The sequence below is a fragment of the Atta colombica genome, unplaced genomic scaffold, assembly GCF_001594045.1.
Source record: "Atta colombica isolate Treedump-2 unplaced genomic scaffold, Acol1.0 scaffold78, whole genome shotgun sequence".
Lineage (NCBI taxonomy): Eukaryota > Metazoa > Arthropoda > Insecta > Hymenoptera > Formicidae > Atta > Atta colombica.
Window position 1 is genome coordinate 574,968 of NW_017259570.1, and position 15,714 is coordinate 590,681.

The following is a 15,714-nucleotide window of genomic DNA, read 5'->3' on the forward strand; positions in this document are numbered from 1 at the left end:
AATGACATAGTTTTTATTTTCCAACTCTGCGCTAAATTGCATCGTTTGTACCTGATGACGCGAAATCGTTCTATTTATTTTTCGTAATTTTCTCGACTGTTTTATATGACAATATACAATTCGATATAGTAGGCATATGTATGTAGCGCTGTTTGCGCAGTAATGTTATAATAACTGATTATTATATTAATGCTATTTAAATATTTTATAAATATACGAAATATTTTTAACGGGAAGAGTTTTCATCAGGGAGATATTTGGTGGCAAAGATACGGTTGTACAAATATTACTAGATATTATCGATTAAATTATTAATAACGATAAACTATATAGCACCCTTTTCATTAATCCTTAAACGGCATGACAAACTAAACAGTTTGAGAAACGCGTGTGATTTACCATACAAAATTAGATGAAATTAAAAAAAAACTGCATAAAAATCAGAGTATTCTATCGCATCTATCAATTTTCGAACAATTTTCTTTAATGGAAATTTAATAAAGAGAGATCTGTTACAACTTTTTAGCATTAAATATTTTGACAGTTTATATTCGTAAACTCTTTATTGAAATTTTCTCGATATTAATCGAGATTGGAATTGTACTCATTCATATATAATGAATTTCATTTAATTTCCCTAAAAAAACAATTGTATAAAATTGATCTCAATTTCATGAATACGGCGATCAAGATGAGATAACAGATCATTTAATCTCTTAATCCAAATTCTATTCATGTCCTTTTGCATATACTATTCGTTAGTTAATATTTATTTTAAAAAAATGGAAATTTTTTTTTTCTATAAGGCTACTTTAGGCAATGTGAGTTCTCGCATATAGACAATCAAAGCAAGTAAATATTTATACTGTATACGTATTTCGTCAAGAGTAATAAAATGTTGCCGAGAGAAACAGCCTCTTGTTTCGTTACGTTATAAAAAAAAATTTCGAAAAAGATTATTTATCCAAAGAGTTTCTCAAAGCAGCCATGGCAGTAAGGTTTGTCGTTTTGTTCCTTGAATGTGCCCTTGTTTAATTGTTTCAAACAAAATGCACATACAAAGTGCTCGGGATGGAATTTGCGGAACATCGCCGTTATGCAACGACCTGCAAAAAAGCAAAATACAAAAAATGATATTAATATCATAGTATTCAAAATCTTATTTTAAAAAATTTAGCGTACTCACCGGTAATGGGCTTGTGGCATCCTGCACATAAGGATCCTCTCTTGGCATGATAATGTGTCTCGCAATATGGCAATCCTTCATGATCGAAGAAAGATCCGCCCTGAAACTTCTGTCTGCAATCCTGCAAAATAAGAAATAGGTGCGTTTGAGAATATTGTATAAAAAAGTCTAATTTACGAGAAAAATGTCACGCTACAAAATTCTGTAAACTTTAAAAAATATATATCATTATTTCAGTTAAAAGATGAATACTATTTTGTTCCATGAAAAAAACAATGGAAAAATATGCAAAACTTTGTGAATATATTGAATGTTTTAATGTTGAAATGTATCATTAATATTACGACAAGAACAATAGTGATAATTTCTAAGAAAAAAATGTTTGCGAATATTTAAAAATGATAAGAAATGGATAGTAACTTGGAAACATTCTGTACACGTTATATTCCACTACTATTCCTCATTTTGAATAAAAATGAGAGTCATATGAAATTAAAAATACGATATTAAAAAAAGAATCGATGCGATTTATATTTTTCAGCAAACTATAACAAAAAAATGTAAATGTATATACCAGAATTGAATTTCTAATTAATATATATTTTCTTGACTCACTTCAATTCCTTCGCAGAAACAATTATATATATTTATATATATTTCATATGATAATAATTTAACCATAAAAAAAATATTTTGATCGAGAGAAATTAATCGTTCTATTTTTCTCAAGACGAATTTTTCATGTCAATTCGATTCATCTGCTGTTACTATACAATAATGAATGAAAACATCCATTTGTGATAATGGCATTGCTGTTCATAGCGTTCAGCTGCTGGTTCTTCCCCGCGTCTTTTGCCAAGACGCGCATCTCCGAGTCGCTGGTTGTGTAAGTGAGCCAGTCGACTCTCGGTGTCGCGTGTGTTTTTGTTTTGGGGAATTTTCTTTTTTTTGGAAGGAAGTGGGATGAAGGAGGGAAGGTTTTTATCTCTTTACTTTTCATAAATAGTACTAATAGTATCCGCGCGACTCTACAGAATTCCTCTCTATTGTCAAGAGTTCGGCACAATGTCAAGGCGCGAGCTTGAAAACAAAAGCAGCTAGCTCATACTTGTGCTTGCCGAGAGTATGCCCTGCGATGTAAGAGTGTTGTGTCCGAGTGTGGAAAGTGTGTTTTTCTTTTGCGATGCGGAATTAAAGCAACGGCGACTTGTAATCGATGTTTCTCCGCACTCGGTCTTCCTCAGCGCCAAGCTAAATCACCTGTTAGAGAATTAGGGGAATGGCTCCGCATTCATAGAGCCGGAGGGCATACAAGGGGCAACATATCATGCGGGGGTAACTGGGCGATAATGATAAAGAAATTCGGCGTGAGGAATTGGTACGACGACGTGAGGCGGCGGAATCGAGCGGCGTCCTTACGCCTCTTGCTCTTCCTCTTCCTCGTCGTCGTCGTCTACTCCGACGCACTTGGGACACACCGGCTGTCCCTCCATCGCATAGAAGGACTTTCCGGAGACCGGCTTCTTGCAATCCTGTAATTGTCAGAATTTAATGTGCTTGATCTGTGATTTTTGTGACGGTTTCTCCGCGATTTTTCGGGATTTTTAAGATGAAGGGAATCTTTCTTTCGTTTCCTTCACGCATGAAGAAAACGAAGATGTTGATGATCTCGTAAGGTTTGCGCTGAAAATGAAATTTAATAATAAGTTTTATAAATCTCACAAGTATGATACCTACCCTGCAAACGAAGCAGTCCGGATGCCACTGACTATTAAGCGCAGATATATAATTTTCCATGATAGCACGATTGCAACCACCGCACTTGGGTGCGAACATGTCGAAGTAGTCCTCGCGGCAGTAGGGTTTGCCGTCTCGCTCGTGGAAGCCCTCCTCGCCGAACTGCTTGCCACACTGAGCGCAAAAGAAGTGCTCGGTGTGCCAAGTCTTCTCCAGGGCGGTCACACATTTCTGGAAGAAAAACATTTCTTTCAAATCCACCAGTGCGATTTTACGTGATGAAACATTTAGAGGCATCCAGGAAAAGAGTATAGATTAACATTTTCAGTGATGATTAATTTTTTTTTATATTGTAACTAGCATTATGACCCAGAGAAAGAATTCTATAAATTAAAATTTCAAATTTATCATGTCGTTCAGGCATTCCATGATGTCAAGGAATGAAAAGTTCAAGGGAAAATTGAAGATTTGTGTCTTTTACTTCGTTTTTGTTTCCTCTCAATCGCACTTATGAAATCCACGATACTTATACTCTTTCCCGAGATTTGCAATCCTTACATCAAGAATAGGCCCATTGCAATAAGCGCAACGAGGAGAGAACAAGTTATGATAATCCGTTTCGCAGTAAGGATGACCCTCCCTCTCGAAGAAGTTCCGTGTACCCAACTCCTGGTTGCAGTGAGTACATGTGAAGTGTTCTGGATGCCACGTCTTGCCCAATGCCGTTATCACCTGCGCAGTAAGAATATTATTAAGTCAAGGAAAATATCCAATCACTGAACATTGACTCAAGGATTATGATGAGGTTGACAGCTACCTGGCCCACGATAGGTTTTTCGCAGGCGCTGCAGCATCCTTTCTGGGTTGTGTTGACACCTTGGCGGCTCATGTCGGCCTGAAGATTGCCGAGCATAGAATCCAACTGATTCTGTTTCAGAGATTGGCTCTCTCCTGGATGATAGAGGTGGGTCGTGTGAGTCTCGGTGATGTGAACGCGGGTCTGTGTACCCTCGTTGGGCAAAGGGCTCTGTGAGCTCTTGGTGGCTTTGTTTGGCTTCGCGTATGGAGAGTCGGTCACCGTCTGATGCTGATGAGTACCGCTATTGATCTGCAAAGATACGCGTATCGTAGGATCGAACGCGTAGGATCGAATGCGTGACAACTCTTTCTATCCGAGAAATTAAGATTAAATTCGAAGTGCGGAACGCTATGATCTCGATCTTGAGGTTGAGAAATCAGACAATAAAAAATTTAAAAAAGATGCAATTTTAAAGTATAAAAAAAATGTCCTCAACCTGGAGATCGATAATCTTAATTTCTCGAAAAGTTGAGATGAGTTGCACTCGTCGCACTAAATCCTCGAAAAAAAAAATGTATAATTCCCCGCGTAATTCTACGAATATCGGTATCAATCGTGCACGTGTCTGTATGTGTATGTATTGTCAAGTGTCGAGTGAGAGATGCGAAAGTTGTTCAAGGTTGAATATCGCTGATATTTGACGGGCAAGGTGAGAGAAAAGGGTCGGGATGTCAAGGATGGCAAATCCGCGAGACGTTGAGTGAAGAAAAAATGAAGACCCACGGGCGAGATGGTAAGGTAAAGTAGGAGATGTCGATCACCACGGGCGAGCTTGCAGACTGGCCGAAAGCTCCGGGTGTTCCGGTGGGTCACACCGACGCACGGGTGCCCCACCTCTCCGTGGCTTCGTCTTCTTAGTCCCCCTTCTTTCGCAGCCGCGGGAAATGAAGGAGGTCGTCGGGGAGGAATATCTAGTGCGGCTCCGGTAGGTAGTCCCCGGCTCCACGGTGATGGCGAAGTGGTTATTTTCGTAACGTGGGGAGCCAAGAATGGGCAGGAGTGGATTTAACGTCCCGGTGTTTTCCGATTCCGTGGTAAATCAAAGCGACGAACGATCAGGGATAGTCGGACAGCAGCCTGTATACTTGTTTCGTCAACAGCTACATGCACTCTGTGCACGGAGAACTTACACGAGAAAGATAATGACTACTGAGCTTAATGATCATCATCATGGAACAGTAGACATAACTTCTAAATGCTTGAATGTTACCTTTAAAATGTTACCTGGTTATGTACACAATGCAAACGAGAAGCAACATCTCTTTCGGTACGAGGTATTAAACATAAAAATGCGCAAGTCCATTCCGGCTTCCAGCCAGCAACAAAACTTCAGCAAGCAAGTCTTGTCGTTTGTTTAGTTTATTTGGCGATCTCATTGGCAATTGAAGGTTGAAAGCCGATGTGGATACCGAAAAAGCTATTTAACCCTTTAGGAACGGCATTCTCTTCAATTTATAATATTTTTATATGATAATTTTCTACTAACTTTTCAATATTATTGATACACTTGTTGTATTTTAATTATGACTTCATTTATTATGACTTCTTTATTAAAAAATTATAGATACATTTAATCTTTCTAGAAAATGAAATTATTACGAAATCAGCCGCTTCGCAAGGGTCAATCGCGTTATGTACCGCAATTATGTGATTACATTATTATGGATGAATGGATACCTTAAATTCGGAAAGCGAAGCCATTAGGTCGTCCAGCTCCTTGGTAGCGTTACTCGCGGTATGACCGTTAGGGTAACTCCTGTGAACCTCGGTTCGATTCAACGAGCCATGCTGACTGGAGGGATAGCCGTCGTAGACCGGCTGTATCTCCGTGGACGTTTCTTGTATGGTGACTCTCACCTTTCCGTCGGCGGGATAGTCTCTGCTCGAAGGGAGGGAGGGACAATAGTTCGTTTTAACGAACGCGAATTATCTCAGAGATTGAAATCCCCGGTTCCCCGATGAGTTCGATCTTCTACGATCGCACGAATAATTGGGCGATAACCGTCGAAGTCTGAACTCGCCGGAACTATATAATTATTTCAATCTCAAAATTATTAATTACAAGAGCTAAATGTTTGAAAGCTGCCAGTTCTTATATTGTTTTAGGATTAATTTGCGCCCCCCCACACACACACACACACACACAGAAAGCTCACCCGTTAGGCACTGCGGTGCTTAGTTCCTCAAGCAATGAGTCGACGGTGGGTCGAGAGGCTGACATGCTACTTGGAGAACGAAGCATGGGACTAGTTGCACCCCCGTTCACTCCTGTCGCAGACGCGCGGCTGTCTATAATCATTGAACTCTGTACGATAAACCGCTCCTGTGAAACCGTCTCTGCCCTTTCCCGAAGGGTTTGGCAATATATAAAGAAAATGGAAGAGATATTATCATAATTATCGCGTTCTCTTTGATTTATCGCAAATAAAACTAATTTTTATTTTCGGCAAACCTTTCATCTATTGTTGTCTTAGCAATCAACATTTAATTTTCTCAAATAAAGTTGCGAATTGAATCTTTGTTTAAATTATATCAAATCTAAAGATTGATTAAAGAACAAGATACTGTTAGTCCTATTTGAGTCTATAAGATCCAAGTTATGAAAAAGCTTCTATATTTAATACTGCTCGTGATTTTTTTAAAGGGATCCAGAGAGTTATAGATTGGAGTCACAAAGAATATACGTTGAAAAAAACAGACCGTTCGAGAAAGAATTAAGGGTCTAAATAGTCAACCTCTTTCTTGATAGTGGGCATTATAGCGCGCGTTGCTCAAGTCTTGCAGGAGGGTGTCCAACTCGGAAAGATTGTTATTGAGGGAAGGCATCTTGCTCCCGGTGCTGGTCTGAGTGTAAGACGTACTTCCGGTTTTACCCATGGTTTCTTCTATCGCCTCGCGATTCTGATAAGTCGGCTACAACATTCGGGAAAGGTCGCGATGAATCGAATGGCTCAAAGTTCCTTCATATATTCCGTCGAAGACATCAATTATCTTACATAACAACATTTTTACATAAAACAATTATCTTGAAAAAAATTAATGCAATAACTCATTGATATTTTTTTATAAGAAGTTTGTCGTATCTTGAAATATTCGTTCTTATTAATTTATTCTTTATAAGTGACGTGCGATTTCAAGTGTAAAATTTAGTCCTATTGTATTAGTTGACAATTTTATTATTAATTCCATGCTTGTGACGAAATTCCAGCCTTAATGGTTTTTAAAAGTTTTTTTCAATGAATACAGAGAATATAGAATAGAATATAGAGAGTTCTAATAATTTAAATTAAGTCTTTAAATTTCACTGAAATATGAAAAGCGGTTAGAAAAATTGCAACTACTTCTTCGGATGAATGGACAGTACAAAGACGACTTGAACGGCAGCTGTGTGACATTTTGCGTTCACCCAGGTGTTCTTGGCTTGTTAATCGACAAAAAGCACTGTCCTGCCAAGTTTCCGCAAAGTACAGTTATTATTTAGAACTATGATGTCACTAGAATCATTATGCAGCGCGTGTGGAACGTTGTCGTTTAGGACGATGTGCGTTTTTAGTCTCAACAAAGTCAATTTTAGATCGCTTTTAGCCGCAAGAGAAAATGTCCTAAAAATATGGATTGCCATTACGCATCTTTTCTGCTTAAAAAGATAAATGTTCAATAATATTGAATAAAATTTAATTGAATAAGATTACTAAATAAGATTAGGAAACGTAATAAAATTTTTGGCGTATCATATAATTTAATCAATACAAATATAATTTAATCAATACAAAATTTATAATGATTGTACAAAATAGATTCTATTTACACAATAATATGAATTATAATTTTATAATATAGGGTTTTTAAACAATAATAGTTTTTTTAAAAACTATTAGATAATTGAACGTGTTGTTCTATGTATAATGTTCATTCATCTATTCTAAGTTAAAGATATCGTTTTAATAGGTAAATCAAAGATATTCCAATTTCCAATTACAAAATTGGCGACTCGAGAGAAGTTGCTCAAACTTGTTTACCAAAATTAAATTTGATGCTTGACGTCAGGCTAATCGATGGCCAAATGCGAACTGCAACCATCCGTAACGATAAATTGGAGCTGTTACGAGTCTTTGAAGAGGAAATGATGATGAACAAAACTAGTACAATTGGGGTCGATCACTAATAGTCCCCCCTGCATAAAAATAAATTAATAATTGCCACTGTAATTTACAGCGGTTATTGTCCTCCCTATTTAAATCGCATTTAAATCGCAGGACATTAATATTATCATTGTTAATGTAATGAAAAGTCTATTTATAACAATATTTATACCTAATAAAATATACAAAGTCTCTTTAGCTCTCTTGTGTTTAATGCAATTGTTGTATACATTTATAATCCAATATATTTTTCGCAATTATTGTAAAACCGCAATTATTGTCATTATATTGAAACAAATGATTTTTAAGATCTTTATGATATTGATATTTTATGATATTAAATAAATTACGTTCTTTCAAATAATTTCCAAAAATAATAGACAAATTATGTGCAGTCGAATTTCTGAAAAGTAAATAAAGACGACAAGATTTATCGCCGAACTCCCGCATGACTATTTTTTTTTTTGCAATAAAACATTATAGCGCATCCTGCTGGACGGAAACTAGGTTACACGATGAGTTGTCGATCTAAAAATATATCCGCGGTAAGCCAGCAGAAACATGTCAGCAAGACGTATCGGCGCTTGGTGGGCAATTTCGGTGGCGACATCATTATTAACACGAAGCAGCATCTGTAGGATCTCTCGTACAATCTTCGCATTATCGCATGATGCGTCTGCGATTGCAACTGTCAAATTATTGTGTGATAGAAGATTCTTTAATAAATTTAGGTTCTTTTTTTCGTAGAAGAATTAAAAAAATTATCGTACATTCGCCTTCCATAAATTTTGAACAATTTCACTTAACTAACATGAATATCTACACTGAGAAAGATTTCTGATTAAAAAATAACGAATCAGAAGATTCTGATTATATCAGTCTGATTATTTCAATCAGGAAATTCTGATTCATTCATTTTCAATTAGAATTTTAATTAATACAACCAGACACTTTTTTCAATAACTATAATCAACAAGAATGATCATCTAAGAAGAACCAATTTATTATAAGTCTATTATTTTCAATTAAAAATCTGATTTTCTCAAAATTTGTTGGTTCTTTGCGGGAGTAAAATAACATTTGAAAGACACTTTGTACACTTCGCCCATCTGAGATAACATCATGCGTCCAGCACGTATGCGGCCACGTGCTCGCGTTGTTACCGCATTCAGTGTTTATGCAACGGGGGCTGTGTGCAGGGCTGCAGCAGATGCAGCCGCAACGCAAATCGCATTCTGGAACCATGCTGGCGCGAGCTAAATTCGCGCTTCAAAGGGAAAGCTTAAACAACTTGTGACCTTCGGCACGACGACGGCAGGATTTGGCACTCGGCACGGTAATTCAGGAAAATGGTTATTGCCATCATCGACGTGTCTTGTAACTCGAGCCGTTGTTTAGCGTCATGTCGTGCAAATTGCGTGTTGGACAATATCGCGAAGGACAATGTTGAAATAACAAAGCCTAGAGAGGTATCTCAAATCGATAAGAAATTTATTATTAAAAATATTTTTATTTTATTAGAGATTATATCTGCGACAAAGATTTGATAATTAAAAAAAATTTACGATACTATAAATCAATTAAATTAATTTATTTATTAACTGTATTAAAAATGAAAAATTGGCAACATATGCAAATATAATTTTTTGTTATTTGTAATTAATAATTAATGACAGTTAATTTTTCTGCGATGTGATTTTTAAATCAAAGATTGTGACATATCTGCATTAAAATGCTTTACGAAAATAAGTTCGCTGACAATTTCACCTAGTTGGCTATCGCAAAAATAGGTCTCGGACTATATCGAAACTGGATTACATCCGAGTATGACAACTGTAAGTGCAAACTTGATGACAGATCGATGCTATAACGACATGTTTCAAGAAGAGTAATGTCTAGTGCGATTTATGTAAGAGCGATTTATAACACGCAGAGGATGCAGCTGTCGGAAATTTCTTAGCTGTCTTAATTCATTAGTCGTAAAACAATCGGTTAAACAATTTCTTTCCTTTTCAAGTTTAAATAGGTTTCATGTTGTGAACAAAACATAGAAAAATTATTAATTCAAAAATATATATATGTTATTTGTTATAATAATATATAATAATGCTGTACTGTACTATAAATAAATGTATTACAAAAATGTATTATCTAACACAATATTTAAATATAAATTAAAAATATAATTGAATGATAAATATGACCATAAAACTAATATTTATACAAATATATAATTCTTATAATAATTAATTTAAAAATGTCACAGTCAATGTTGCAATCTAAGTTATAATTTAAATAATTAATAATTAAGAATAAAGTACTACAACTGCAGTACAATTACCTGGACTTTCAGAAGTCATTGACCTAATGTTCTCCATTGTTTCTGCTATACAAACAATACTAACGATACTAACGAAGTAGAATAAGTGAATGATCAGCCAAGAAGTAATAAATAAATTTATAATTTTTAATCATTCTGATCTTGCTTAAATCATTTACTATTTTCTCAAGTAAACACTTGTAGAAAACCAAACAATGAATGTAATTTCTCCTAAATGTTAAAGAGAAATTATTTTTTTAAATTGTTTTTAAATTCTTTTTCCAATAAAAAAGAATAAGACAGTAATAACCTTTTCTTTCAATTAAAAATAAAGTATCCGTAAAAAAAGTTAAAAGCAGAACTGTGAATACACTTCCACTAATCGTACAATTTCCACTGCAAAATGCATCGAAATCGATTCTACTTTCTTCTGTATTTCAATTCTACTTTCAATATATACAAGTTCTCGCTGTATGGAAAATATCAAGGTGTGCAAAAGTCAGCGAAGAATGCAAAAGATACATAATATTTGCACACTCCTGAATGTGTAAATACATAATTCGCGACTTGACGTCAGCTGTCGAACTACATGGACAGAAGTGGTTTTATTTTTTTTTTGTATTGCAATAAAGCGCATTCAACAAGGACTGGCGTTGTCAGCAAATATACGATGCGTATATAGCCGAGTCTTAGTCGCGTTCGACCGCAAATTTTGCAACCGGAGCGCGATATGAGTCGAGAATCATGAATAATAGAAGCCGCGCTACCCTAGGCCGAGCAAGAATCGATAAAATCGGCAGGGAATGTAACAGGTGGGAATTTCTTTGTCGCGGAAAAACTCGCGGAAGTGCACCGATACGTCTGGTCTTCTATGTACAGAATAATATTGTACGTAATATTATTGTACGATACTTTTATTTGTGTATTATATTATTCCTCGACCTCAAATATTGAGAATAATATTTAATGACATTGCTAATATTTTTCTTAATATTGCAATTTTGCAAACCATAAAAAAAGCAAGAAAAATATCTCGGTATATAGTACAATTTATTTACTTCTTCATATATTTAATATTCCTTTAAAATCATTTTGAACTGATTAATTAGAAGCTGATTTCTGAAATTTTTTATGTGATGTAACAATGTGATCAACAATCCAAAATCGAATTTTCTTCATTTTTTTCACAATTTTGTCTGCAACGAATACTTAATTAAATTAAGCTCAGTTTGTGTGCATAACTTTCATGTCTTCAGCCTTCTTCGTGTCTTCAGTTAAAATAAAAAAAATTAACGAGAACAACTTGAGAATCTCTCTTTCCGGGCTGATACGCGATTCTGTTTGCGCGGCAAATGGAATCGCGTTTCAACGTTGTTGCCTGTAGTGATGCTTCAGACAGTCAATTTTAGACACGATATTGATTCTAATTTTAACCCTGTTGCATCACAGTTATTTCCGACCGTGTTTTATGTCTTTACAAGTTTTTCTTTTCTTCCCTTTTCAAAACAACTGATGGTTAACACGAGAGATATCAGAATTTTGTCACGCGCGAAATACGCCGAGAGTTCGGTTTCTTTCAACTTCTTTAGCGGTCTATTTTCACGATTATAACACGGACGATTCCATGTCTAAACAAATTTAAGTGGTCACGCTCTGAAAATATTTCAGAACGCCGATCAAATTGTTACGCAAGATCGCAATATTATCCGTCCACAAAATAATAGAATTGTTATGCAGAGGATAAATAAACAAATTAAACCTTAATATTAAATACTTCATGCACTTTGCATTTCGATAAGAGTCCATGTTAGAAAGATGAGATAGGCTTTAAAAAGATTTAAATCATTTTCATTTTGAAGCATCCATGATTTACTCTCACATTTGAGAGTAAAGTCCCTCGAGAGATTCAAACTGGATCCCGCTTAATCGTGAATGTCTGTATATTAATGATGTTTGTGGCCCTGAAAGCTAGCGAGCGATCGACATTGACAAGACCATGTTGTATCTCGCCGAGACATCGTATCGACAGTTATTAACCGTCGGCGAAGAAGTTTATTTACGGAATCCCTCTATGTCACGCTTTCGCGACCATGACGACGTATTGCTCTATTTCGAGACGTTTTGTAGACTGGAATCGCAAAACGACATTAGTGCCAAAGAGTTAATTTTGTATAGCATCTGAAGAGTGTCCTGCGTGTATAGAAAAAAAGGTAAAAAAATTAAATATTTGTTTGAATAATTCCATTAATAAATATTTAAAAATAAATGTAAACATATATTTATTTGATATAAAAACAATTAATTTGATTATCATTTTTTTATTTAGTAAATATTTATTTACTGTAAGTAAATAATGTTTAATACTATTCAAAGAAATGTTATATGTATTAAGATTTAAAGAGTAAATTTTTTCAATGCACGTATATATTAAAATTTACATTACATTGAAATTAAATTTACCAGTCCAGAGTCCAGAAAGAATAAAGAGATCGAAAGAATAAAAACGTGATAAATAACAAAGATGCAACGAATGTGTCTGATCTTTTAATATTTCAACAAAGAGAAATAAACAGGGAAAATAGGATTTACATTAGTATAGTAAATAAAGGATTTCTATTACCACATTTCTCGAAAATAGTCAAGTTTTCTTTATCTTTTACGATTGCACGCGTGTATTGAAATATGTCAAATGCGTTTGGCACCAAAGTCGCTTTGCGTTGGCAGTTTATTATATGCTTTGTGGGAAAACCGCGACTGTTGGACAGTTGAAGTCGCTGTCGAACCACTTGGCTCCATCTGGCGAAACACATTCACAACTTCAGCAACGTCTCTTCAAATAGGTTGAGCTTCCCTGGTTCATCGATAAACCACCACGATGTTCTTGCATCTTATCATCGGGATTGTTCCGATGTACCAAAACAGAATTCTGCCTTTATAAAATTCTCTTTGCATCTAACTTAATCAGCTGGTACATTGCGAAAATATAGACCCGTACTCATAGTCGATTCTTATTTTAAGGCCGTCTTAAATAAAATCATAAGATAATAATGCAGTTCTCTAATTGTTCACAACATCTTAAGACTATACTTGAGACAGTTTTAAACATAAGAATCGACAGAATACCAGCCGTAGATTTTGCCGTATAATCAACATAGAAGATAGTTGAACACGCAGAGTCTAAGGCTTTTCGACGTAAACCTCCATAATTAGGCAAACACACGCAAAAGACGCGTCCTCGTCGATTAATGATCTAATTGAGAGAGAATCTAATTGAGAGTAAGTGCCTAAAGGATTGACGTACCGATTGCGATGGCAGTGGCGATGTTCGATTGTCATAAGATCTGTATGCGGTAGTCGTGTGAACACGCGCACCATTCAGCGATCCATAACCGGGTGTCGCATTACCTCCGCCGACATGATTTCCCTCCGATGACACAGTATTCTGTAGGTCCGCCAGCAACGCATCTAGAAACACAATAAATCGATAGATTAATTTTAATCTCCCTCGCAATTTTAATCCACATAAAAAAAAATAACAAATGATTCCTCACGTTATCTCATTTAGATTAGAATTGGAAATGTTTAATTAATGTGGATATTTTTAAACCGAAGCGCGTTTGGTTTTTTTTATTTAAAAACCTCTATCTTTATTTCCTGTTTATTATTACGTCGTAAATTAATAACAATTGAAGACTTAATTATTGTAAACAACCTATTAGAGCTTTAATTATATCGCTGTAATATATCTTTTTATTCAAAGCATAGTATAATGAACAGGAAGCAAAATATAATTGTTCCTATTTCTATTTTTATCAAATAATTTGTTCTCAATTGGTGCAATATATATGTTAACTTTTTAAAAATAATAATTTGGCAAATATCTTTATGAGGCAGAAAATCATATCCTATGAATCGCATCATTAGATCAATTGGACTCATTCATTTAATTTCGAGCTACCATATGTACAAAAGAAAAAATATTGCGACATTGTTTCATGATGACGCCATGCCCACCGCTTCGCTGCTGTCCTTGACAAGCGCGTGCTGGTACATTTAATTTTTTTAATTTAAAATATCAGGAGACATCATCTATCTGTTTACTAGCTAAACATTATAATATCGTGTAATTTATGTGAATACGTGATCTATGTGAACAATAAATGAACAATAAATTTAATGCAAAAACAAAATATAAACACCAAAAATTATACGATATTACGATAAAATTATATAAAATTATATGTTAAAATTATATTATATTTTCATTATAATTAATCACGCGTTTAATATTAAATATACGCGGGATGGAAAAATAATGGGAGAGTTAATTGGTACCATGGAAAAGCTGTAATGAAGTATAAATATTTTACTGTCGTAACAGCGTGAGAAATTCGTTATCATTGGTCGAGAAAGGTTATGTGAATTTCTATTGTTGTAAATTCACATCATTTTCTGACCTATGTTACAATGGATTTCTCATGCGTAAAATGTCGACGGTAAAAGATTGATTTCTTGTCTGAACTTTTTCTTGTTTATAAGAGAATTCCTTAAAGACTAGACTTAAGAATTTCTTCCAGAAATTCGCTCGTCCTACTCGAATTAACTCGTTGTTTGTTCTCTTAAACTTGTTATAGTTAAGTTCTTTGTAAATTTAATTCTTAAATTTAATTCTACATGATGATTTTCCTATACAATTTCCCTTTTACTATACAATAGATTATTTGTGTCTAAATAAATTTTCATTTTAACAAATATACAAAAATTATTAAGTGACTCTTACATATACTTTGGAAAATATCTGTAAGGGTTTAAATATTTTTTTAAAAATTGTATATAAAATGTTATAATTAAGAGGGTTGCCACAAAAAAAAATGAATTTTAAAATTCCCTGAGTTTTTCAAATTTTTCAGATGAAAATAGAAAATTTTCTATGATTACTATAAAATAAATTTTAATATTATTATTTAAATTGAAGGAATTGTAGGAAAGCTAGTCTATATAAAAAACAACGCAAAAAAGCTTAATAGCATAGTAAAATTGGTGCAAATTCAAGTCAATAAAAAATAATTTAGTTTTGGAAAAAAGAGAGTGCAGTTATGACAAAAAAAAGCGATCAAATAAAAATACTGAATAAAATATAAATTTTAATTTTATTAAAGTTTAAAGTGTGCGAATTTTGAATGTATTTATTATAAACGTCAGATATAATATTTAAAAAATTATAATTATTTGAAATAAGATTTAAGAAAATTGTGAGCAAATTTCAAAATTCCAAACTTTTTTTTATTTTCCCCTGACTTTTTCCTATTTTTCATGACCAATTTCAACTTCCCTGACTTTTTTTGGTTTTCCAGGTCCGTGGCAATCCTGATTAATTAATTAATATATAATTGTTTGATGTTTCCAGTTTTTTCGAAAAAAAAAAAAAAAAAAAAAAAAAAAAAAAAAAAAAAAAAAAAAAAAAAAAAAA

General features: G+C 34.2%; 1 protein-coding gene across 6 annotated transcripts in view; it reads right to left on the reverse strand.

Moving 5' to 3' along the window:
- Nucleotides 1–554: 554 nt before the first annotated feature.
- The window catches only part of LOC108692674 (leupaxin), a 28,319-nt gene continuing 13,159 nt past the window's right edge, over nucleotides 555–15,714 (reverse strand). For 3 of the 6 annotated variants that reach the window (XM_018201040.1, XM_018201038.1, XM_018201039.1), the window contains 9 exons: nucleotides 13,546–13,709; nucleotides 6,518–6,695; nucleotides 5,939–6,071; nucleotides 5,460–5,661; nucleotides 3,741–4,031; nucleotides 3,482–3,655; nucleotides 2,924–3,154; nucleotides 1,187–1,307; nucleotides 961–1,106 (listed from right to left, as the gene is read on the reverse strand). In XM_018201040.1, coding sequence (XP_018056529.1) covers nucleotides 961–1,106; nucleotides 1,187–1,307; nucleotides 2,924–3,154; nucleotides 3,482–3,655; nucleotides 3,741–4,031; nucleotides 5,460–5,661; nucleotides 5,939–6,071; nucleotides 6,518–6,695; nucleotides 13,546–13,709 — 1,640 coding nt within the window. Of the gene's footprint in view, nucleotides 1,107–1,186; nucleotides 1,308–2,605; nucleotides 2,719–2,923; nucleotides 3,155–3,481; nucleotides 3,656–3,740; nucleotides 4,032–5,459; nucleotides 5,662–5,938; nucleotides 6,072–6,517; nucleotides 6,696–13,545; nucleotides 13,710–15,714 lie in introns of all 6 variants that reach the window. The other 3 variants (XM_018201041.1, XM_018201042.1, XM_018201037.1) reach the window with 2 other exon arrangements.